We start from the raw sequence: 17,865 nt of genomic DNA, 5'->3' as shown, positions 1-17,865 counted from the left end.
AAAATCTTACTCATATTCCTAAACCTACGGATGTTAGAGAGACAAGGTGGGTGAGGTAATATCTTTTATTGGACCAACTTCTGTTGGTGAGAGAGAAGCTTTCAAGCTTACACAGAGCTCTTCTCCAGGTCTGGGCAAAGAAGAGCTCTGTGTAAGCTTGAAAGCTTGCCTCTCTCACCAACAGAAGTTGGTCCAATAAGATAATAATCACCCATCTTGTCTCTCTAATATCCTGGGACCAACATGGCTACAACACTCCACAGACTTCAGGTTATTAACTCGGAGGGGAGGGTATTCTTTCTTGTTATAAGATCTTTAACAGCTACAAAGAAAGGTGTTGCATTTTCCCCTTTGACCAATAGGCAGGCTATTGAATAAGGCGCTTTCATTTTTAGGGACAAAAGTCCATGGCTGAAACATTTCTGAATAAAGCTCAATGGACCCCATGCTGAAATTTCAATGAAACTGTGAAGGAAAAAAAGTAGTTCAAGAATGGACTTAGTTTATTTTCAGTTTCCCCCTTCAGATTTGTTCCTAAGAACACTACGCTATATTTCTTTTGCTGCTGCTTAGTGGAGCTCTTTGTGACTATTTCAATTCAAAATATAAACAGACTACCTCAATGGTAACATAATACTTGCCTACACAATAAAGGAAACAGCCCCCCCATCTCTGACTTCTCTTACTCCTGGACTCACCCTGTCCCCAAATGCCTGGATTAGGGCTGGGAAAATAACCTTTCGGACATGTTGTAAAGCCTTACAAATCTGTGCTCTGGTGGACTGCGATGGGAAGGTGCTGAAGTATCAAGAGTTCCTCAGTCACCTTGTGAAGACCTCATATTTTCAAACAGAGGGGGACCTAGTGCCTCCCTCTGCTCATCTCAATTTTGGCAGTAATCACCCAAAGGGGGGGGGGGGAGAGAGAGAGAGAGATTGACTGATACTCTCTCTCCGTTAGCAAAGTACTGAAGAATTCAGGGCTGTTAGAGCTTAAATCCACATCTTGAACTCTGCCTGGTAACTAATAGGCAGCCCATGCATATTATACTGATGTTCATGCCCTTGACATGAAGCCCCACTCAGTAAGAGGGCTGCTGCATTCTAAATAGTCCCAACTTGCAGACCCATCTCGAGCACAGTGCTGCAGTCCACACTCCATGGAAAAAGTGATCTACTTTCATATCTGCAGACAGAGTATTTGTTTCAGTATAGGGAAAGGGGCATCAAAGTCCCTTGTTACCCATAAATCCTGTGAATGCTACCGCTGACAACCAGCAAAGCCCTGGGGAATTTCATTTTTTTTTTAAATTATAAATATCAACTCAAAGGTTAGTTTTACAGATTCAGTGGGGTAGTTTCCACCATTATTGTTTTAAACTAAATCATTGGTCATGAAAGGCTGGATTGCATAATTTATAGTCTGCTATGGAAGCACTGGGACTACAATGTGAAACAGGTCAGCTAATATTCTTCCTGATCTCCTCTCACTCAGCACTTTAAAATGGACAGATTAGAAGCCTACAGGGAAAATTTTACAAAATGTGATGCATTCTACAAATTACTGGTCAGTACAATAGCTTTCAAAAACACTTTAATATCAGAATGAATAACTGTGTGTGTGTGCAGGGACGTTGCTAGGAAAAAATTACAGAAATTATTTTTACATTTTTATGACCTTCTGCCATCAACAACAGCCCTTAAACATCCAAGAAAATTGCAGGAACCAATAATGTTAGCACTGAACTTTGGTAACAAAGATTTAGTTTTTTAGATGCCTATTAAAAAAAGCTTTGATTTAATACTACCAATGAAACTGAAAATTAAGAGAGCTATGTAAACTTCACAAGCCAGATATGGTAGTGACAGGATGTGTGTGAACATTCAGGTAAGAAAAGGACTTGCACAAGTTTTATTTAATTTTGTCTGAATCACAATTGATAGCATTAACTGTTTTGAGCAGCCACCCTAGGTGTCACAACTGGTTAGACCAGAACCTAACAAGTTATAACCTATGAAAAGTAATATGAAATTGTATAGCTTCATAAACATTAAATATCACCCTTCTTGGGAGATCTCAGCCTCCCAATCTCTAGTCCCAGTGCAGTGGCCGGCTTCGGTCTGGTAGATTCATACTCTCCTCTGGCAACACACAGGAACGTGCCCAGAAAAAGCTGACACTGCAGGAGGCAGCCAATAGCTCTGTCAGACACTTCCAACTGCAAGTCTCTGCCCTCTGTTATGGTGTGAGAAGGAGACGTGAACTATCAGCACACTGGCATAACAGCTCAGGGATGTGAAGACCTCTCCACAGAGTCTGTGGGGAGCCTGGTTTCCTCCTCCCCCCATCCTCTACTCCTGCTAAACTTTCCGTGCCAGCTTCAAGCCTCATTCTTCCTGTCAACTCACTGTGGGAGAAGAGGCAGGGAAGAGCACCAGGGGAGCAGGTGTGTGTGTATAATTAAAAAGCAATCCAGACAGGGCATGCAGGACCATGGGACTCTACAAAGGACATATGGGAAAGAAACATGTAGAAAGTCAGAACAGAGTGGGGACACAATGAGGAGAATCCAGATTAACATTCATGTGAATAGGTACAAACAACACTAATGCAGACTTATTTAAACATACAAAACACCCGATCTAGGGAATTCCCCTAAACAAGAACACTTTAAACTACATTTAAGGTTGCATATAATCAACAATACAGCCACTAGTTAAATCGTTATCCATCCTTTGCAACCCACAGCAAAGCATTCTTCTTCTGACATTGCCTCACTCCCACTCCCCACCCACCGTGTGTGTTCTCCCGCTGAACACCGTGTCATCTGAACTCTGACCACAAATATTAAATACTGAAAAAACAAAACACAGCATTATTACAGACTTTCAAACAATAACTTCCCAGAATGCTAAAGCTTTATTACAAGCAATTCCCTCCACTAACACACAAATGTAAACAATCAGAAGTCTATGCTACACATAATCATTTACTTCAATGCCACACCAACATCCTGAAGTATCAGAGGGGTAGCCGTGTTAGTCTGGTTCTGTAGAAGCAGCAAAGAATCCTATGGCACCTTATAGACTAACAGACGTTTTGCAGCATGAGCTTTTGTGGGTGAATACAAATGCATCCGAAGAAGTGGGTATTCACCCACAAAAGCTCATGCTGCAAAACGTCTGTTAGTCTATAAGGTACCACAGGATTCTTTGCAACATCCTGAACAATCAGAAAGCATCCATTTCTAGCCATTCCAGCTGGTAGGAGCAGAGGATGCACATTTTGCATGGAGGTAGAGGGAGGAGGCATACTAGCTGTACATGGTGGATGTGGGGAGGTAATGCAGAGAACTCAGGGTTGTGGGCTGCAAGTGATTTCCCAGCTTTTTTATGGTTGTGTTATTGCAGTTGAGCAATTTTAAGAGTGTTTTTAGTAGAAGTTTTTGTTTCAGAGGGATAGTATTACAATTAAGCTGTCACTAATTTAAATAGGAGTTGGCATAAGAAAAAAAAAGTGAAATGTCTTGCTTTTTTTTTTTTTATTAAAACCTTTAAGGTTACATTTAGTACAGCCAAAGCATGTTAGTACTACAGTACTTCTGCATCATTACAACCTGAGGCAAGCAGTTTTGTTTTTGTTACCAGCTTGTATTTTTGAAGAATTTTGAACTGTGACATCAAGTTCATTCTGCCCTGAAATGGAACAAAAGGCCTAAACCTAAGACTGTGTTTAGAAGGAAACTGGTAACGTTAGCGGGTCCAAATTTGGAAAATCTTTTGAAGTGCTAGAGCAGACTGTGCTAATTTACTGATTTCTCCACCACTGTTATGCCACATTCGCCTGTTCCCCAGCCAAATTCTCAGCTCACACGCATTGAAAATTAGGTGCTACGAGTTGGATGTCAGTGCCAATCTTCAATGAACCAGAGTGTGCACATGTTGAGAGGTTTGATAAGAGTTAATTATTACAGCCAATCTTCACTGCATCTTTTAGATTTCAAATATAATCTAAACTGCTTTAGTCTCTCTAAAGGGAGACAAAAATAGGGTACCAGTGCTCTGATCCCACAAGCTGCTCTGCACAAGTGGACACATGATCCTACATGGAGCTCCACTGACATCAATAGAGCTTCACACGGGCATGGGGGTCTGCTGTGCAGAGCATATTACAGGATCTATTCTAGTCAGTGTCCTACATCACCATCCTTACTGTGGTAGCTTTGCCTCCAGGCTCGGGTTATTACAACAGTGCCCATAAGTAAGTCCTGCATATAAAAAAAGTGATTATTCCATAATATATTGTGATCACTCTTGGTGTTTTGAAAAGTCTCCAAAGACAAACTACATTCAGATTTGAAAGTTAGCTACTATGCATATTCGTTATATTTCATAGCAAGTCTTTCTAAAAGACTTAACTATGGAAACAAGTTGCAGTAGCCAGACCTAAAAAGTGTTAAGAGGTAGACAAGATTATTGTACCAAAATAAAAAAAAATTCTAAGGTGATTCTCAAGTGTAGTCCATTAAATATAAATTTCAGAGTCAGATACAGGAAGATGTGTATCTACATGATAAAAATTTTGAAACTGTAAGACAACCGGGTACTGGAAAAAATGACACCACTGAACCTAAATATTTATTTACCAACTACGAAACATTCACTACAGATGCTCCATTTTTAGTTAATCTTACTATGCCAAGGTAATCCATTAAGTTTTGTTTGTGGCTACCAAGATATTAGTTACAATCAAATTCACAGATCATGTTCACTCTTTCACACAACTAAGGTGCAACTTGGATCATAACAGAATTGGCCTGAAAGGAAAAACAAACAAACCAGATACCAGAAAAATATTTATCAATTTTATATTTAAATTTGTATTAAAAAAAAAACTCTTTACAATCCCTGAATTTGGAAGAAACAAGACACCTAAAATCAGTAACCCAACATTTCACCTAGGTTTTGGAGATCCCTATAAAGACACATGACCTTTGTAGGTCCATTTATTAAGGTGGTTTTGATTTTCTATTAATGATGTGCGTACACAAGCATGCATGACATATTACTGCACATGTGGGTGTATGTACTAGATATGAAGTAAAACAGACACCCAGGCACAAAAGAATTGCACTTATTTTTACCTAATCTGTGTTTCTACAGATCAGATGAAGTAATTTTTGAAGATATTTTTAGTGTTTCTTTTAGCAATAAGATACAACAAACCCAATCCAGACAAAACAACCAATGAAGCAGTAAATTAACCTTTACAATACTTTTTATGAAGTAAAATCGTTAACAATTTGTGCAATTGCAAAATCCTTCTATTACCCAGAGCTCTGGGACACAGAGCCCACAACCTCACACCAATGCCCTAACTGGTACAGTTGGGATTGCACCCCCTCCCCCAACTCCGAAGGAAGAGACAATGCAAGGATGTTTCTGTACTTTCCGCCTACTCCCTCATCCCTTTTGCACTGGATTTCTCTGGGAATCACCCACACACACACATGAATCCGCCCTCTCCTTCCGGCAATCTGCAGCAGCAGGAATAAACTCCTCAGCAGCAGCAACGAAAACACCCCACAGGGCAGAGAAGCAGCATTTTTTCTTTTTACAGTCCATTTTATCTTTCTCTCTCTCCCCTCCCCATCCTTCTCGTCCTTAATGTATCTACAACTATAACACACAGCCCCTCATCATCATAGCATCCGAGCACCTAAGCAAGGCTGAACAATAACTTTTCATTTCCCTTGCAAGAGCTTTCCCAGACCCTTTGCTGCTGTAGGATAAACACACAAACGCAAACATAGATTTTCACACACTTTCCAGAAGATAAAGCACACTTTGTAAGAGGAGCCACACTCCTGCGCTGCACGCTACATACACTTTACAAAAAAGCAGGTACATAGCTAGACGATACATGATTTGCAACAGGGTAATGCAGTGGGTGAACACACGCTCTGCAACAGGCTGTCTGCACGCGCACCCCCGGCCAGACTTTGCAGCGGATCCCAAGTTTTGCAGCAGGCAGCGCACACGCTCGCGGGGCACTGGCCTCTCCCTGCACACTCGCCGCGCAGGAGGGGGACATACATACTTCGCAGGAGGAGGATGCTGCTGCTGCTGCTGCTGCCGCCGCCGCCGCCGGCCGCCTGGGAGTTTCCTCCGTCCTGCCCCGCCGCTGCAGACTCAGCCCCGAAGTTGCTGCCAAGGACCCCCGCTGCCTGCGCGCTGCCAGCCCAGACTCCGCCTCTCCCATGGACGGGGCGGGTGGGGGAGCCGGGCCCCTCCACCTCTTCCCTGGCCGGGGCTGGGCGGGCGCGCGCGCTCAAGGAGGGCGGGGCGGAGGGAGCCGCCTCCCGCCCCCGCCGCCCCCTCCCGCGCGGTCACATGGGGAGATTCCGCTCTTGCTCCATGCGCCGCGCTCCGGCGCCCTCCCACGCGCGGCCGCGTGACGCAGATCCTGGCGTGGGCCGCGGAGGGGCGGGGGCGGCTGCGGGCCCGGCTGTCGCGGCCGGGGAGGGCGGGAGCAGCAGGGCAGGCCCGGCCCGGGTGGGGGAAGCGGAGCTGCTTTGGGCGGGGAGTTCCGTCCTCCCCCCGCAGGGACAGCGCGCGCGCGCCCCGGCCCGGGCGCAGACCCACCCTCGGGGCGTCCCGCTGAGGCGCACGGCCCTGGGGGCGCCGCCCACGGGGTGTTGCCGGGGAGAGCCTCGCTGAGCCGGCTCCGGCCGCTGACGGCCCCGGCCGCTTAGCTCTCGTTGTCCCGCTCAGCCCCGACCCGCGGGCGGCCCGGCCTGGGGGCCCTTGGGGGAGGTAACCGGCTTTTCCCGGGAGCCTCTTCAAACCCGCCCCTGCTCAGTGCTCACCCACCGGCTTGTGGAGAGTCGTCTTCAGACCCTGCCCTCCTCTCTTAGCGGCCGCGGTTCTCTCGTTTAGCTCCGCCAGAAACTTTCACCTCGCCAAGAGCTGCTGCGGTAGCTAAGAATCCAGGGGGGTCTGTCCTGGAGACAGCAACGCGGGGGGGCGGCCAGAGTCTTTTGTCTCTTTCCCATTTGTTTTCTTGGGGGATTCTTCTAGCCAAAGGACAAGGCAGGCAGGCAGCTGAAAACAGATGTTATTCGGGGCGCTTCTTAAAATTCCCTCTGAGGCAGGGTGGGTATCCATGATAGATCTTCGTCGCCCAAGTTAACAGGGGAAGGTGGAAGGGTTCTGCCACTGGTGTCTCTGAACTGGGCTGTTGTAAACTTAGCCCATGTGAAAGTGGCAGAGATGGAAGATGCAGAGGTGGAATTGATAGTAGCCCAGTTGAAAAACAGTCTGTATGCAGGTGCATGATTGAAAATCAGGAGTGAAGTGCAAATGCTTCTCTTCTAAGTGAAAATAATGCTGATGAGAAGTGCCAGTGTGATAGTCTTTGGGAATGAAATTCTGTATCCAAAGCATAGTTAAAGGCTTTCCTACATCAATCCCCAACACTAATCCAGAAGAACCATATCTAGGGATGAAAAGGCAATTCATTTGACTTGGCCATCCAGTTCCTGCTCTCTTATCTGAGACTGCCAACAAAGATGTAGATTATTATAATTCTATTATCATTGATGACTGGCAGTTGTGATGGTGGTTTACCAAGAACCAGACCACTTATACATAGGCCTTCAAATGCTAACAACTTTCAGTCACTTATCAACATGAGCTGCATTCAAAGTGGGGACCTAGAAAGGAAAAACTCTGCCTTTTGAGCCAAACTGACACCCAGTGTACTCTCAGATTTAGCCATTTTTCCTTTGTCAAGATCTGAAAGCAAGTGAACAGTAAACAACTGTGTCCTCTTTCTCCTCTCCCATGTCAATGACTGTAAATATACAAACATTTATTCTAAACTAGTAATCAAACCAGTAATAAAAAGTGAACTTTTATAAAAGTAAAGAAAGTATTTGTAGATGTAATTCAATAATCTTAAAATTATTGTACTGATAATAGTGAAATTATGCTTTATATGAAATTGTTCTTTCCATTTGTTAATAGACAGCTCTTTAATGGGAATGCAGTCTGTTATTTACAGAGACTTTTCCTGGTTGGGGTCAAGAATCAAACTGGTAATTTAGGTAAAGTTTCCTTGAAGTACTGATAAATGTAGTAATGACACAAACCATGAATTAACGTAGATTATTAATTTGTTGCCTATATTAACTGTGCAATGAATCAAAATAATATTCCCAATGGAACCAGCAAAAAGTAGTGAGGTGTATACACAATAAGACAAACTCTCCCTTTTTTGTGTACCAAAATCTTCCAGCAAGACTATTTCTTACTGTCTCCTTGATTTTAATAATGCCATCTAATGATGACAGCTGCAATGCTATTTCAGGGAATAGTTTCTAGCCTCTTTGTGTACCAGTTTGATTAGAATATGGTGAATTGATTCCCTTTTTTGTAGATTTTTCTTTTCCTTGGCAAAAAACCCCAAAACAAAAAGTAGGATTTATTTTTGTTCAATATCAAGATGAGGCATTGTGTCCTGGCTCACCAATTATGTGAGTCTATGCTGGACTGAATTACAATTTTAATCTTGTTCTCCATTATTGCTTCATTAGAAGTTCATTTAAATTTTATGGATTTTTAAAACATACAAAATATCCTCAGACCAAGTAAACTGAGGGAAAGCTATATAGTACACAATAGTTAGCCAGTATTCAAAAAGCAAGGCCAAGCAATTGATTAAAGGATAATTTGAGAATTTGAAACCATTTAAATCCTGCTTAGTGGGTAAGAGGGGAAAAAGACAAAGTGTAAAGAATGAGAAAGCAAAACAGGGAAAATCTAGAAACGTAATAAAACAGGTTTAGTGTTAGGTGCTCACCTCAAATACAAATTGCTTTCTTGAAAATTTTAGACTACATATGATTTTTTTAAATAGGAGAAACTTAGCTCTTTTCTTTTTAGAGAACATTTTCCATTGCCTTAAAATTACTACATTGGTTATCAGTATGCTACTAAAATTCATACTTGTTCGTTTGCATATGTACTTGCCTGCTAGGAGGCTGAGTCATGTGCTAACCCTTTGATAACCGCATTCAAACAAAACTGAGTTTGTTTTTCAATTTTTCAACTATCATGTCAGACACCTTTTAAAAGGATTTATTCAGGAAATCTATGGTAGATCATCCACCATATCAACTACATACTTAAGGACATCTGAAAACCAATATGTGATCTAAACAAGTTTGTAGAAAGTAAAACATTTTAAATGGATATAGGGCTGAATTCTGCCCTCAGTAACACTGACGCAACCTCCGTGAAGTCACAGTGAATTTTCACTGATATAACAAGGCAGAAGTTGGCCTGCTGCCTTTTTTATGTTTTCTTACAGGAAACCTGCTTTTTGTCCATGTTAGATGCCCATTTCAGAAATCTTAGCAAAATAACAAATACTGTCATAATGGAGTTGGGTGAAAGCTTGTTAAAGCTGGTGAACAAAACACCCTTCATACAGGATAAGGCGGTTAGGCTCCTTTTTGGAGTAAGATAGCTGAAACTTTATAAGCCACTGCTTAAAATGGAAGGCCACATGCAATGCTAGTCAGAAGCTGAGATACGTGGGTAGAGGAGTTTTGCTGGGGACTGAATGCAAATAGAGAGCTGGGAAGAGGTTGTTTGTTTAAGGTTTGTGTGTCTGTAAGTCAAAGCACCCAGAAGCAAGTAGAGAAAGAAGTGGAGAGAAGTAGAAAGCCAGCAAACAAGAAAAGAAGCACTTGTAGCATGATTCTGAGGGGAAAAAACACTAGAGAGATTTTTGGGCAGAGTGCTGGCTGGAAAGAGATTTGGAACTGTGAGCAAAGAAACTGCCTCCTGTTTCATTCCTACTATGTTCAGGAAAACAGAACTTTGTGTACTTCTTTCTTTTTATAATTCTTTGTAAATAAACAGGATTGCATCAAAAATACCTGAATCTGTCATCAATTTCTCCTCTTAACAGAAACAACCCATGGCCTCCGAATGTTGGCTAACCATCCAGGTCAAAAGGGGTAACAATAACCATTGCCCTGACAAAGGGTGAAAAGGTGGTTTTCATGGTGAGCCTCCTTGTATCTAAATGGTAGTGCTTCGTCACTCAAAGGCTGCTCTAAAAGTGTTTCCATCCCTTTTTTCTGAAGGTAACTTTTTCCTCTTCAACTGGATTGAATATTGAAGTATTCTAAGCCTCCTAAATAATTTTCAGAAAAAGCAAGACTAATTAACTGCCTTATTTTTATTTTGTGATACAGTCACAAAGCCCTGCTTTTGTCTTGTCTTTTTTCATTATAACTCTTTGGAACTAATTGTGTTAACCATATATATATATGTATATATATTGGCTTGCATAAAGACTGTTTACATTGCTATAAAGGTTCCTATGGCATTTTTTCTGCCTGAATGTTTATGATCCAGATCCTTTGAGTGCCAGAAATGCTACACAAGGCCCCTCTGTTTTTCTCATTGTCTCTCCCTCCACCCACACACACATAATATGGATGGGTAGGAGTTTAGAAGGAGTGCATGCTCCACTTGCTTTGTGTACTGAAATCAAGAAATAGGCAGGTTACTGTAGAGGTTGCTGTTTTCAGTCTAACAAACTGATGCCACAAATCAGCAGTTCAATCCTGAACTCATTCTTCAGGCAAAACTGCCACTGACTTCAAAGGCAGTTTTGCCTGAGGAAGAACATCAAGCTTAAGCTCTAGGTGCATGTACAGAAATGGAATAGTCACTGTATTTAGGACCGCTGCAGGGGATGGAAGTAGAGATAGACGAACTCTTACTTAACATGGAGATGGCTGTTGTAATATCCTTTACCTTTGGGTCTGGGCCATGAGTCTACTAATGGACTAGACCCAGAGGTGCATGCAGCTTTTCTCTCTGGCATACTGCATGGTTCCCATGAGAAAACGCGATTGTGCATTGCCCTGCAAAACCACAAAAATGTTCACAGTGCTACTTTCTCTCCTCCCACTCAAAATGGTTTTGCATACGCCCTTAGGCACTACAATAATGATAATTAGGGTTGTAAAATATCACACTTCGGTAGCACTTTCATCCCAAATGCTTTAAACACTACACATACAGCAGAACAGAAATGCAGCCACCTCTGGGGGCAAGGGGCAGCGACATTGCACAACAGTGTGGGGAGTGAAATTTTGATCAAAGACACTGCAATAAACCTTTACTCTTACAAAGATTTCCAAGAGCTCTTTATGGTGCAGACATACAAGGGATTCATGCAAAACATTGTCCACACATCAGATTGTACGGAACTCAGTGTATCTACTCTGTAAGGAAGAAGGGCTAAGTTAATTCCTCTAGAGCACTTGAACCCAGGGATCACAATGTTTTTTGTTTTTGTTTTTTTTCAATCTGGTGCTTAGAACACTTAGTCTCACCTCCAGCTTCTGATGGGTGACACTGAAGCTGGGGTAAAATCACACCCTTCTCCTGGGTTGCCCTAGATAGCAAGTCTGGGAGGGAAGGATGAGGTACACTTGTCTTACATGCCTTCCAACATGATTAGATTTTGGGGTGGAAGGGAGAAAGCCTGGAGCAGGTGATGTGACAGCCATAGCGCTGCCCAACAGAAAGCAGGGTAGAAGTGCTTTTTGCAATGCTTTAATGGAGAAGCTCATATTGTGCCCTGGTCATATCTCATGCAATGACACAGCATGGAAGCTGGTGCAAAACCTGGCCATACCAAAGGAATTTCTTATCTGGGGGGCTTAAGTGCCCTGGATCTGTTTACTGTCCCCCTGACCTTTGGGAACCTGTTCTCCAAGGCTTTTTCTGGGGCCAGGGCAGGGTGGTGGGATTGGCTGGCAGGGGTTGAGGAATGGAAGGAATCTGATTTAGGATTAGGATTTTGGGACTCTTTCTTAGGAGACTGGGGCTGGGATTTTGGGACTCTTCATCAGGAGATTTGTTCTTTTATGGATAATTATCTATGTTTTATGTTTCGTATTTTAATTGGTTGTAATGTGCCTAAGGCATTGGATAGGTGCAACAGGGAAAATGTCAAAAGAAAGAAACAAAATTAGTGGGATCCAGTGACCTGTATACTACAAGCTCAGCACACATAATACCACACCTTCATAAAAGCACCTCACATCTATTTCAGACCTCCCTTCCTGAAGTGTTTACAAGCTGAGGCCAAAAAGTTTGCCTACCCCTGAACTAGTCTGACCTGTGTAACCCAGGCCATAGAATTTTACCCAGTAATTCCTGCATTCAGCCCAACAGTTTGTGGTTGAAATTCAGAAACGATGCATAAAAGGGTGTAAGTTAGAGTCACTTACATGCAAAAGACCTACTTGAACCTACTTACACCTGCTCTACTGATGCATAAGGGTGTCTGAGTGGGTGTAATTTACATGCTGAAGAGCTGGAAGAAGGTGTAAGTTATTCCATTAGGTAGCTGGGTTCCTCGCATCCCTCAAAGACTGAAACATAGATTCACTTCCAAAACCCACAGAAACCCTTGGATTGTTGCAAAGGTTTAGTGCCACTCTGCAACCAAGAGCCCTCAATCCCCAGCCATGAAGGGGCCAGAAGAGGGAATGTAGCCCAAATGTGAGCTCTGCATGGCTGCAGGGTGCGTATGTGGGTGTGTGGAATGGGAGATCTGTGCCCCCTAATTATATCCCCAATCTACACAGACCTTCCTATCTGCCCAGCCAGCCCAGTTCCTCCCTCTTCCCCTTGCATGGATCCCAACCAGGGGTGAGCTGCAGCGGGTTCGCACGGGTTCGCGGGAACCCGTTGTTAAATTTAGCAGCCATTTTAGAACCGCTTGTTAAGGGCTGCTAAATTTAACAAAAGTTCCCGCCCACTCCTCTCCTGCTCCGCCCCCTTCTCCTCCCCCTCCCCTGCTTCCCGCGAATCAGATGTTCGCGGGAAGCCTGAACAAACAGCATGGAGGCAGCCAGCAGGTAAGCTGGGGCGTGGAGGGGGAGGGGAGGTGCGGCTGGCTGGCTCAGCAGCTCCCGGTCCCAGACCGCGGCTCCCTCCAGCCCAGCGCCGGCCCGGGGAGTCGGGCCCCGCGGCTGCCGCCGAGCGGCCGGGCCCCGGTGCCGGCCCGGCCCGGGGAGTCGGGCCCCGCGGCGCCGGTCGTGGTCCTGGCAGAGTGGACCCGGTCCCCAGGCAGTGTGATAAGGGGGCAGGGAGGGGGTGGGTTGTGGGGGGGTGGATAGGGGTCAGGGCAGTCAGAGGGCAGGGAACAGGGGGATTGAATGGGGGCAAGGGTCCCGGGGAGCAGTCAGGATAGAGCAGGGTTGGATGAGGTGGTGGGGGCACTCAGGGACAGAGAGAAGGGGTAGTTGTATGGGGTAGGGGTTCTGGGGGGCCATTGAGAATGAGAGGAGGGGTTGGGTGGGGCGGCAAGGGGCAGTCAGGGGACAGGGAAGGGGGGGATGGGTCAGGGGTCTCGGAGTGTGTGTGTTAAGGAACATGAGGGGTTGGATGGGGCACGACCCTCCCCCCACAGAGGGGGGGGAAGGAGGGAACCCGTTGTTAAAATTTTGGAGGGAGGAGGGAACCCGTTGTTAAAAATTTGGCAGCTCATCACTGATCCCAACCCTACCGAGTGCTCTCCTGAGACACCTAAGAAGATAACAGCTAATATTTCTGCGGAGGTGGCTGCCCTTTGCTTCCCAATTTACTGCACAGATCTAGAGAGCATAATCTGTGTTTTTCATTTTATTTCCGGTTTCTTAAAACGGATTAAATACACAGAGGATATGGCGGTAGCATATAATATACACAAGAATATGTATGGGATTGATTCCTTTTATTCTAACCCCTTCCCCACAAATCTTAGAGTTTATCATGGGTCTGTATGAGATCTGAGTCTCATATACGTTCCACAGAATCGAAGGAAAATCAACAGCAAGCAATTATATTCAGGAAGACAAGACAGCAAAACTGCAAGGCTGCCAACACAGCAGCTGGTATAGCTCCCTTAAGAGCTTCAAGCAGAAAGTCTCCCACGGTTTGGTTTCCAGCTTCCCTGACTGCCACCAGAAGAGATGAAGTGGGGAGGAGGAGGAGGAAGAGCACAATGTGAGGGCGTATGTGGCACTTCACCTCCTCATTACAGTCTGTTTAATTCTGCTAGGTCACAACTACTAGTGGTCATAACGCAATTATTATTTCAAATGTATGTTTTAAACATATTTCTTGGGGATGCTATTAATGTGTGTGAAGAAAACACTCAAACTGTTTGCTTTTAATTATGAAGACCGAAAATTAATTGCATATGCACCTATGTTTTTATTATCTATCATTTAAATAGTGCCAAGTGTCCATAACACTGTGCACTGAGTGGGATGTGCCGAACAGATGACAGTGCCTGTTGAAAGTCAATGCCCCAGAGATTTTACGTCTAAAGGCACACATAGGTATAAGCTAGTGTAACATACTGCAGAGCAAACACAAACACAGAACAGGGTGTAGTTTTGTACAGGAGAGTAACAAAAAAGTTTATGAAGGAGGATGCATAATGAATATTAAGCAACAGGCTGTTCCAATCAGAAGGGGCAAGATGAAAGTGCAAAGTATAAGGAGTGGGTGAAGAAGACAAAAAGAGCAATCATGAGAGAAGCTTGGGTGGAGACTAGGGAATGGAGTGGTGTGTAGGAGTTGATGAGGGCAGAGATGTAGGCAGGGCAGAGCTGTGCAGAAAGTTAAAATGAAGAGAAGTTTTAACTTGATGGGAGGGTGGAAGCCAGGGAGATATGGTCAGAATGGCAGGAGAGGAAGCAGTTTCAGCAGCAGTGTAAGGTGAAGCTTCCTACTGATTCTCAAGATATAGACTAAGAGTATAAGGCCAGAAGAGATGGTTACAATCATCGAATGTGACCTCCTGTATAAACAGAGGCCAAAGAATTTCACCCAATAATCTAGTTACTTAGGCCCTTGTCAGTGAAATGGCATAAAAAAATAATAAATAATAATAGTTTGGATTAATCCCTTAAAGGAATTCTCAATCTTTGTCAGACTTTAGACATCTGAGTCATTTCAGTCCTTTCAGGGAAACAAACTGAGAACTCTGCAAGCACATGATTAATTAAAAAAAAAATACTTTTCCCTTATATGGCACTGTTCACCTGAGGATCTCACAGGACTTCACTAACATTAGTTATGTAATGATCTTCAACACCATTCCATTTGCAAAGCTCTGCATGTGTGTTATTTAGCAATGCCTATTGAAGTCAATAGAAACTGTTCAGCAAAAACTTTACATATCACTTTGGAAATGGAGGTCTTTATGGTCTTCTCCCATGGGGCATGGCAGGAAGTCAAAGCAACTTAGTTTGTACTAATGGGGTCAGAAGGCGATTCATGAAGAAGAAAGGCAGCTAACACCATATTGCTGATGGCATCTGCTTTGTGCAAGTTAAGCATCAGAGTCAATCTGAATTGTGCAGAAAGCGCCTAGCAGGAGTAGGAAGAAGTAAGGAATAGCTGCTCTCCATGACAGATTCCCTTCCTTAAACTGCATAGGCTCTAGAAATAGAACCCAAATGTCAGTGGCGCTATGAGCAACTTCCACATGTTCTGTGACCTCCAGTGGCCACAGTCACATGACCTCCTCCACCATTGAGAGACTAACAGCAACACTGCACAGGGGCCAGCAGTGTTTTCACTGCTGAGAGTATGGGAGGTATATGGAGGTAGGAAGGACTCATATGAACAGGCTTGGATCCATAAGGTCAGGGGCGGCTCTAACCATTTTGCCGCCCCAAGCATGGCGGCACAATGCGGGGGGCGCTCTGCCAGTCGCCGGTCCCGCGGCTCCAGTGGATCCTCCGCAGGGACGTCTGGGGGAGGTCCACCGGAGCCCTGCCTGCCGCCCTCCCGGCGACCGGCAGAGCACCCCCCGCGGCATGCCGCCCCAAGCACGCGCTTGGCGTGCTGGGGCCTGGAGCCGCTCCTGCCTGCGGGAGGTCCACCGGAGCCGCGGGACCAGCGGACCCTCCGCAGGCACGCCTGAGGGAGGTCCACCGGAACCGCCTGCCGCCCTCCCGGCGACAGGCAGAGCGCTCCCCGCGGCATGCCGCCCCAAGCACGCGCTTGGCGCGCTGGGGTCTGGAGCCTGCCCTGGATAAGGTTTCCACTGCCATCAGCTGTGAATCAGACATAAATGTGAATGCTTGGCCACAATTCCTGCCCAGTCCACACTCCTGCCTGCTACATCATAGCAACTGGAGGATGCACCAGTGCTGATCTCCCAGCTGTCACTCAGGAAGTACTCCAGGTGTGTTCTCCTGAGCTGGGTAATTTAATGCAGTCTCATTAAGAGAAAAGAATGTTCACATCTGCTAGGTAAAATATACCCTAATGAATTACAAAAAGGTGAGTGAGTTCAATATGCATGGACTGAGGGACAAATAGGACTAGTTAGAACTACACAAAATGCAGTAAGGGACTGTGAAAACCTCCCTCATGCAACTCTACCAATTCGGATCAATCTGGAATTACAACAACCTTGCAATAACTATCCTGAGCCTCTCCTTAATAGAAATAGATGGTAGTTCAATGGGTTTAGGATACTGACAAATGAAGATCAGGATGGGACCACCAAAAATTCATTTCTTAAACAAAGCCAATATGTGAACTCCTGTTTCCAGAGGTGCAAGGCAAGTGCATTGCACTAACAACACCAACTAAACCCCATGCATGTTGCTCCACACCTTTTTTCAGTGCTAAGAATATTTTTATTTAATTCTTTGGTCTGTAAAAATAGTGGAGGTGGTGGGGGGGGGGGAAGAGAAAACCTGGTTTGAGTGACAGCGAGTGTGGCTTTGCACCCCAGGAGTGGGTGTTTGGCTTAGCATCCAGTCACTTAGATCTCATCAGTACCCTGAGGTAGTTTTTAGTTTGTAACTTTAATCTTTCTCTCTCCCTGTGTGTGGGAGAGAAGCTCTTTGGTGGGTAAATTCCATAGCCTTTCTCTCTCTCTCTCTTTTTGCTTTGTGCATGTATGTAGTGTGTGTTCTGTATGCCTTACCTAATTTTGACACCATGAATAAAAACTGAGACCACAAGCAAATAATGAGTGGTGTGATCATTCCCAGTGCAAGAGCTTCTATATGGATAGGTATGGAGACAAAACACCTAAAGTTCCTTAAAGACAAGGCATGTCAGGGCCAGCAGCACAGGCCTTCTTTGTAGGAAGGTGATTGCCCAGGAAAACGAGCAACAACTAATAAAAACTCTAACCTAGTAATAAAAAACGTAACTACACACAATTTTGTATACTTGGATTTGAGAATAATAGATCTGCTGCAAATGCAGCGTCTGTGCAGTGTCTTTGACAGTCATCTAAAGATTAGAGCAAAGAGTGAGAAGTCAGGATTCCTAGCTACTAAACCAAGATGATTGGTTTGCTGTGTGATCTTAGACAAGTCACTCAGACCAAAATTGGGTGCCTAAAAACGGGGGTGAAATCCTGGCTCCTTTGAAGGCAGTGGCCAAACTCCTATTGACTTCAGTGGGACCAGGATTTTACCCAAGGTAGGAAGCCATCTAAATCCATATTTAGGCACTTTAAAAAATGGTCTGGTTTTCAGTTGTGCTGAACACTCTCAGCTCCCATTCCCCCACTGACTTTTATATGGATTTAGGCACCTAACTTTAGGCACATACATTTGAATATTTTGGTTCGAGCCACCACGTACTTCAGTTTACTCATCTGTCAAATGTGGATAATATATATCTACTTCACAGGGGTTTTGCAAAATCAAATGTTTGTAAGGAACCTTGAATCCCCAGGTGAAAGGCATTATAGACTTGCAAAGTATAATTATGAACACATTCCAGGTCCTTTCTTGGAGTAAGG

General features: G+C 44.5%; 1 protein-coding gene across 2 annotated transcripts in view; it reads right to left on the bottom strand.

The window, feature by feature from the left end:
• NAB1 (NGFI-A binding protein 1) overlaps positions 1-6,946 on the bottom strand; it is a 30,978-nt gene extending 24,032 nt beyond the window's left edge. Inside the window, exon 1 of one of the 2 annotated variants that reach the window (XM_045031630.1) lies at positions 6,873-6,946. Coding sequence is in view for 1 of the 2 variants with exons in the window: in XM_045031629.1 (XP_044887564.1) it covers positions 6,100-6,261 (162 nt within the window). In the remaining variant the exon portion in view is untranslated. Of the gene's footprint in view, positions 1-6,099; positions 6,320-6,872 lie in introns of those variants that run through there. The other variant, XM_045031629.1, reaches the window with a different exon arrangement.
• Between the last annotated feature and the right edge of the window lie 10,919 nt (positions 6,947-17,865).

The sequence above is a fragment of the Mauremys mutica genome, chromosome 10 (assembly GCF_020497125.1).
Source record: "Mauremys mutica isolate MM-2020 ecotype Southern chromosome 10, ASM2049712v1, whole genome shotgun sequence".
Lineage (NCBI taxonomy): Eukaryota > Metazoa > Chordata > Testudines > Geoemydidae > Mauremys > Mauremys mutica.
This window is presented reverse-complemented; position numbering and strand designations above follow the sequence as displayed.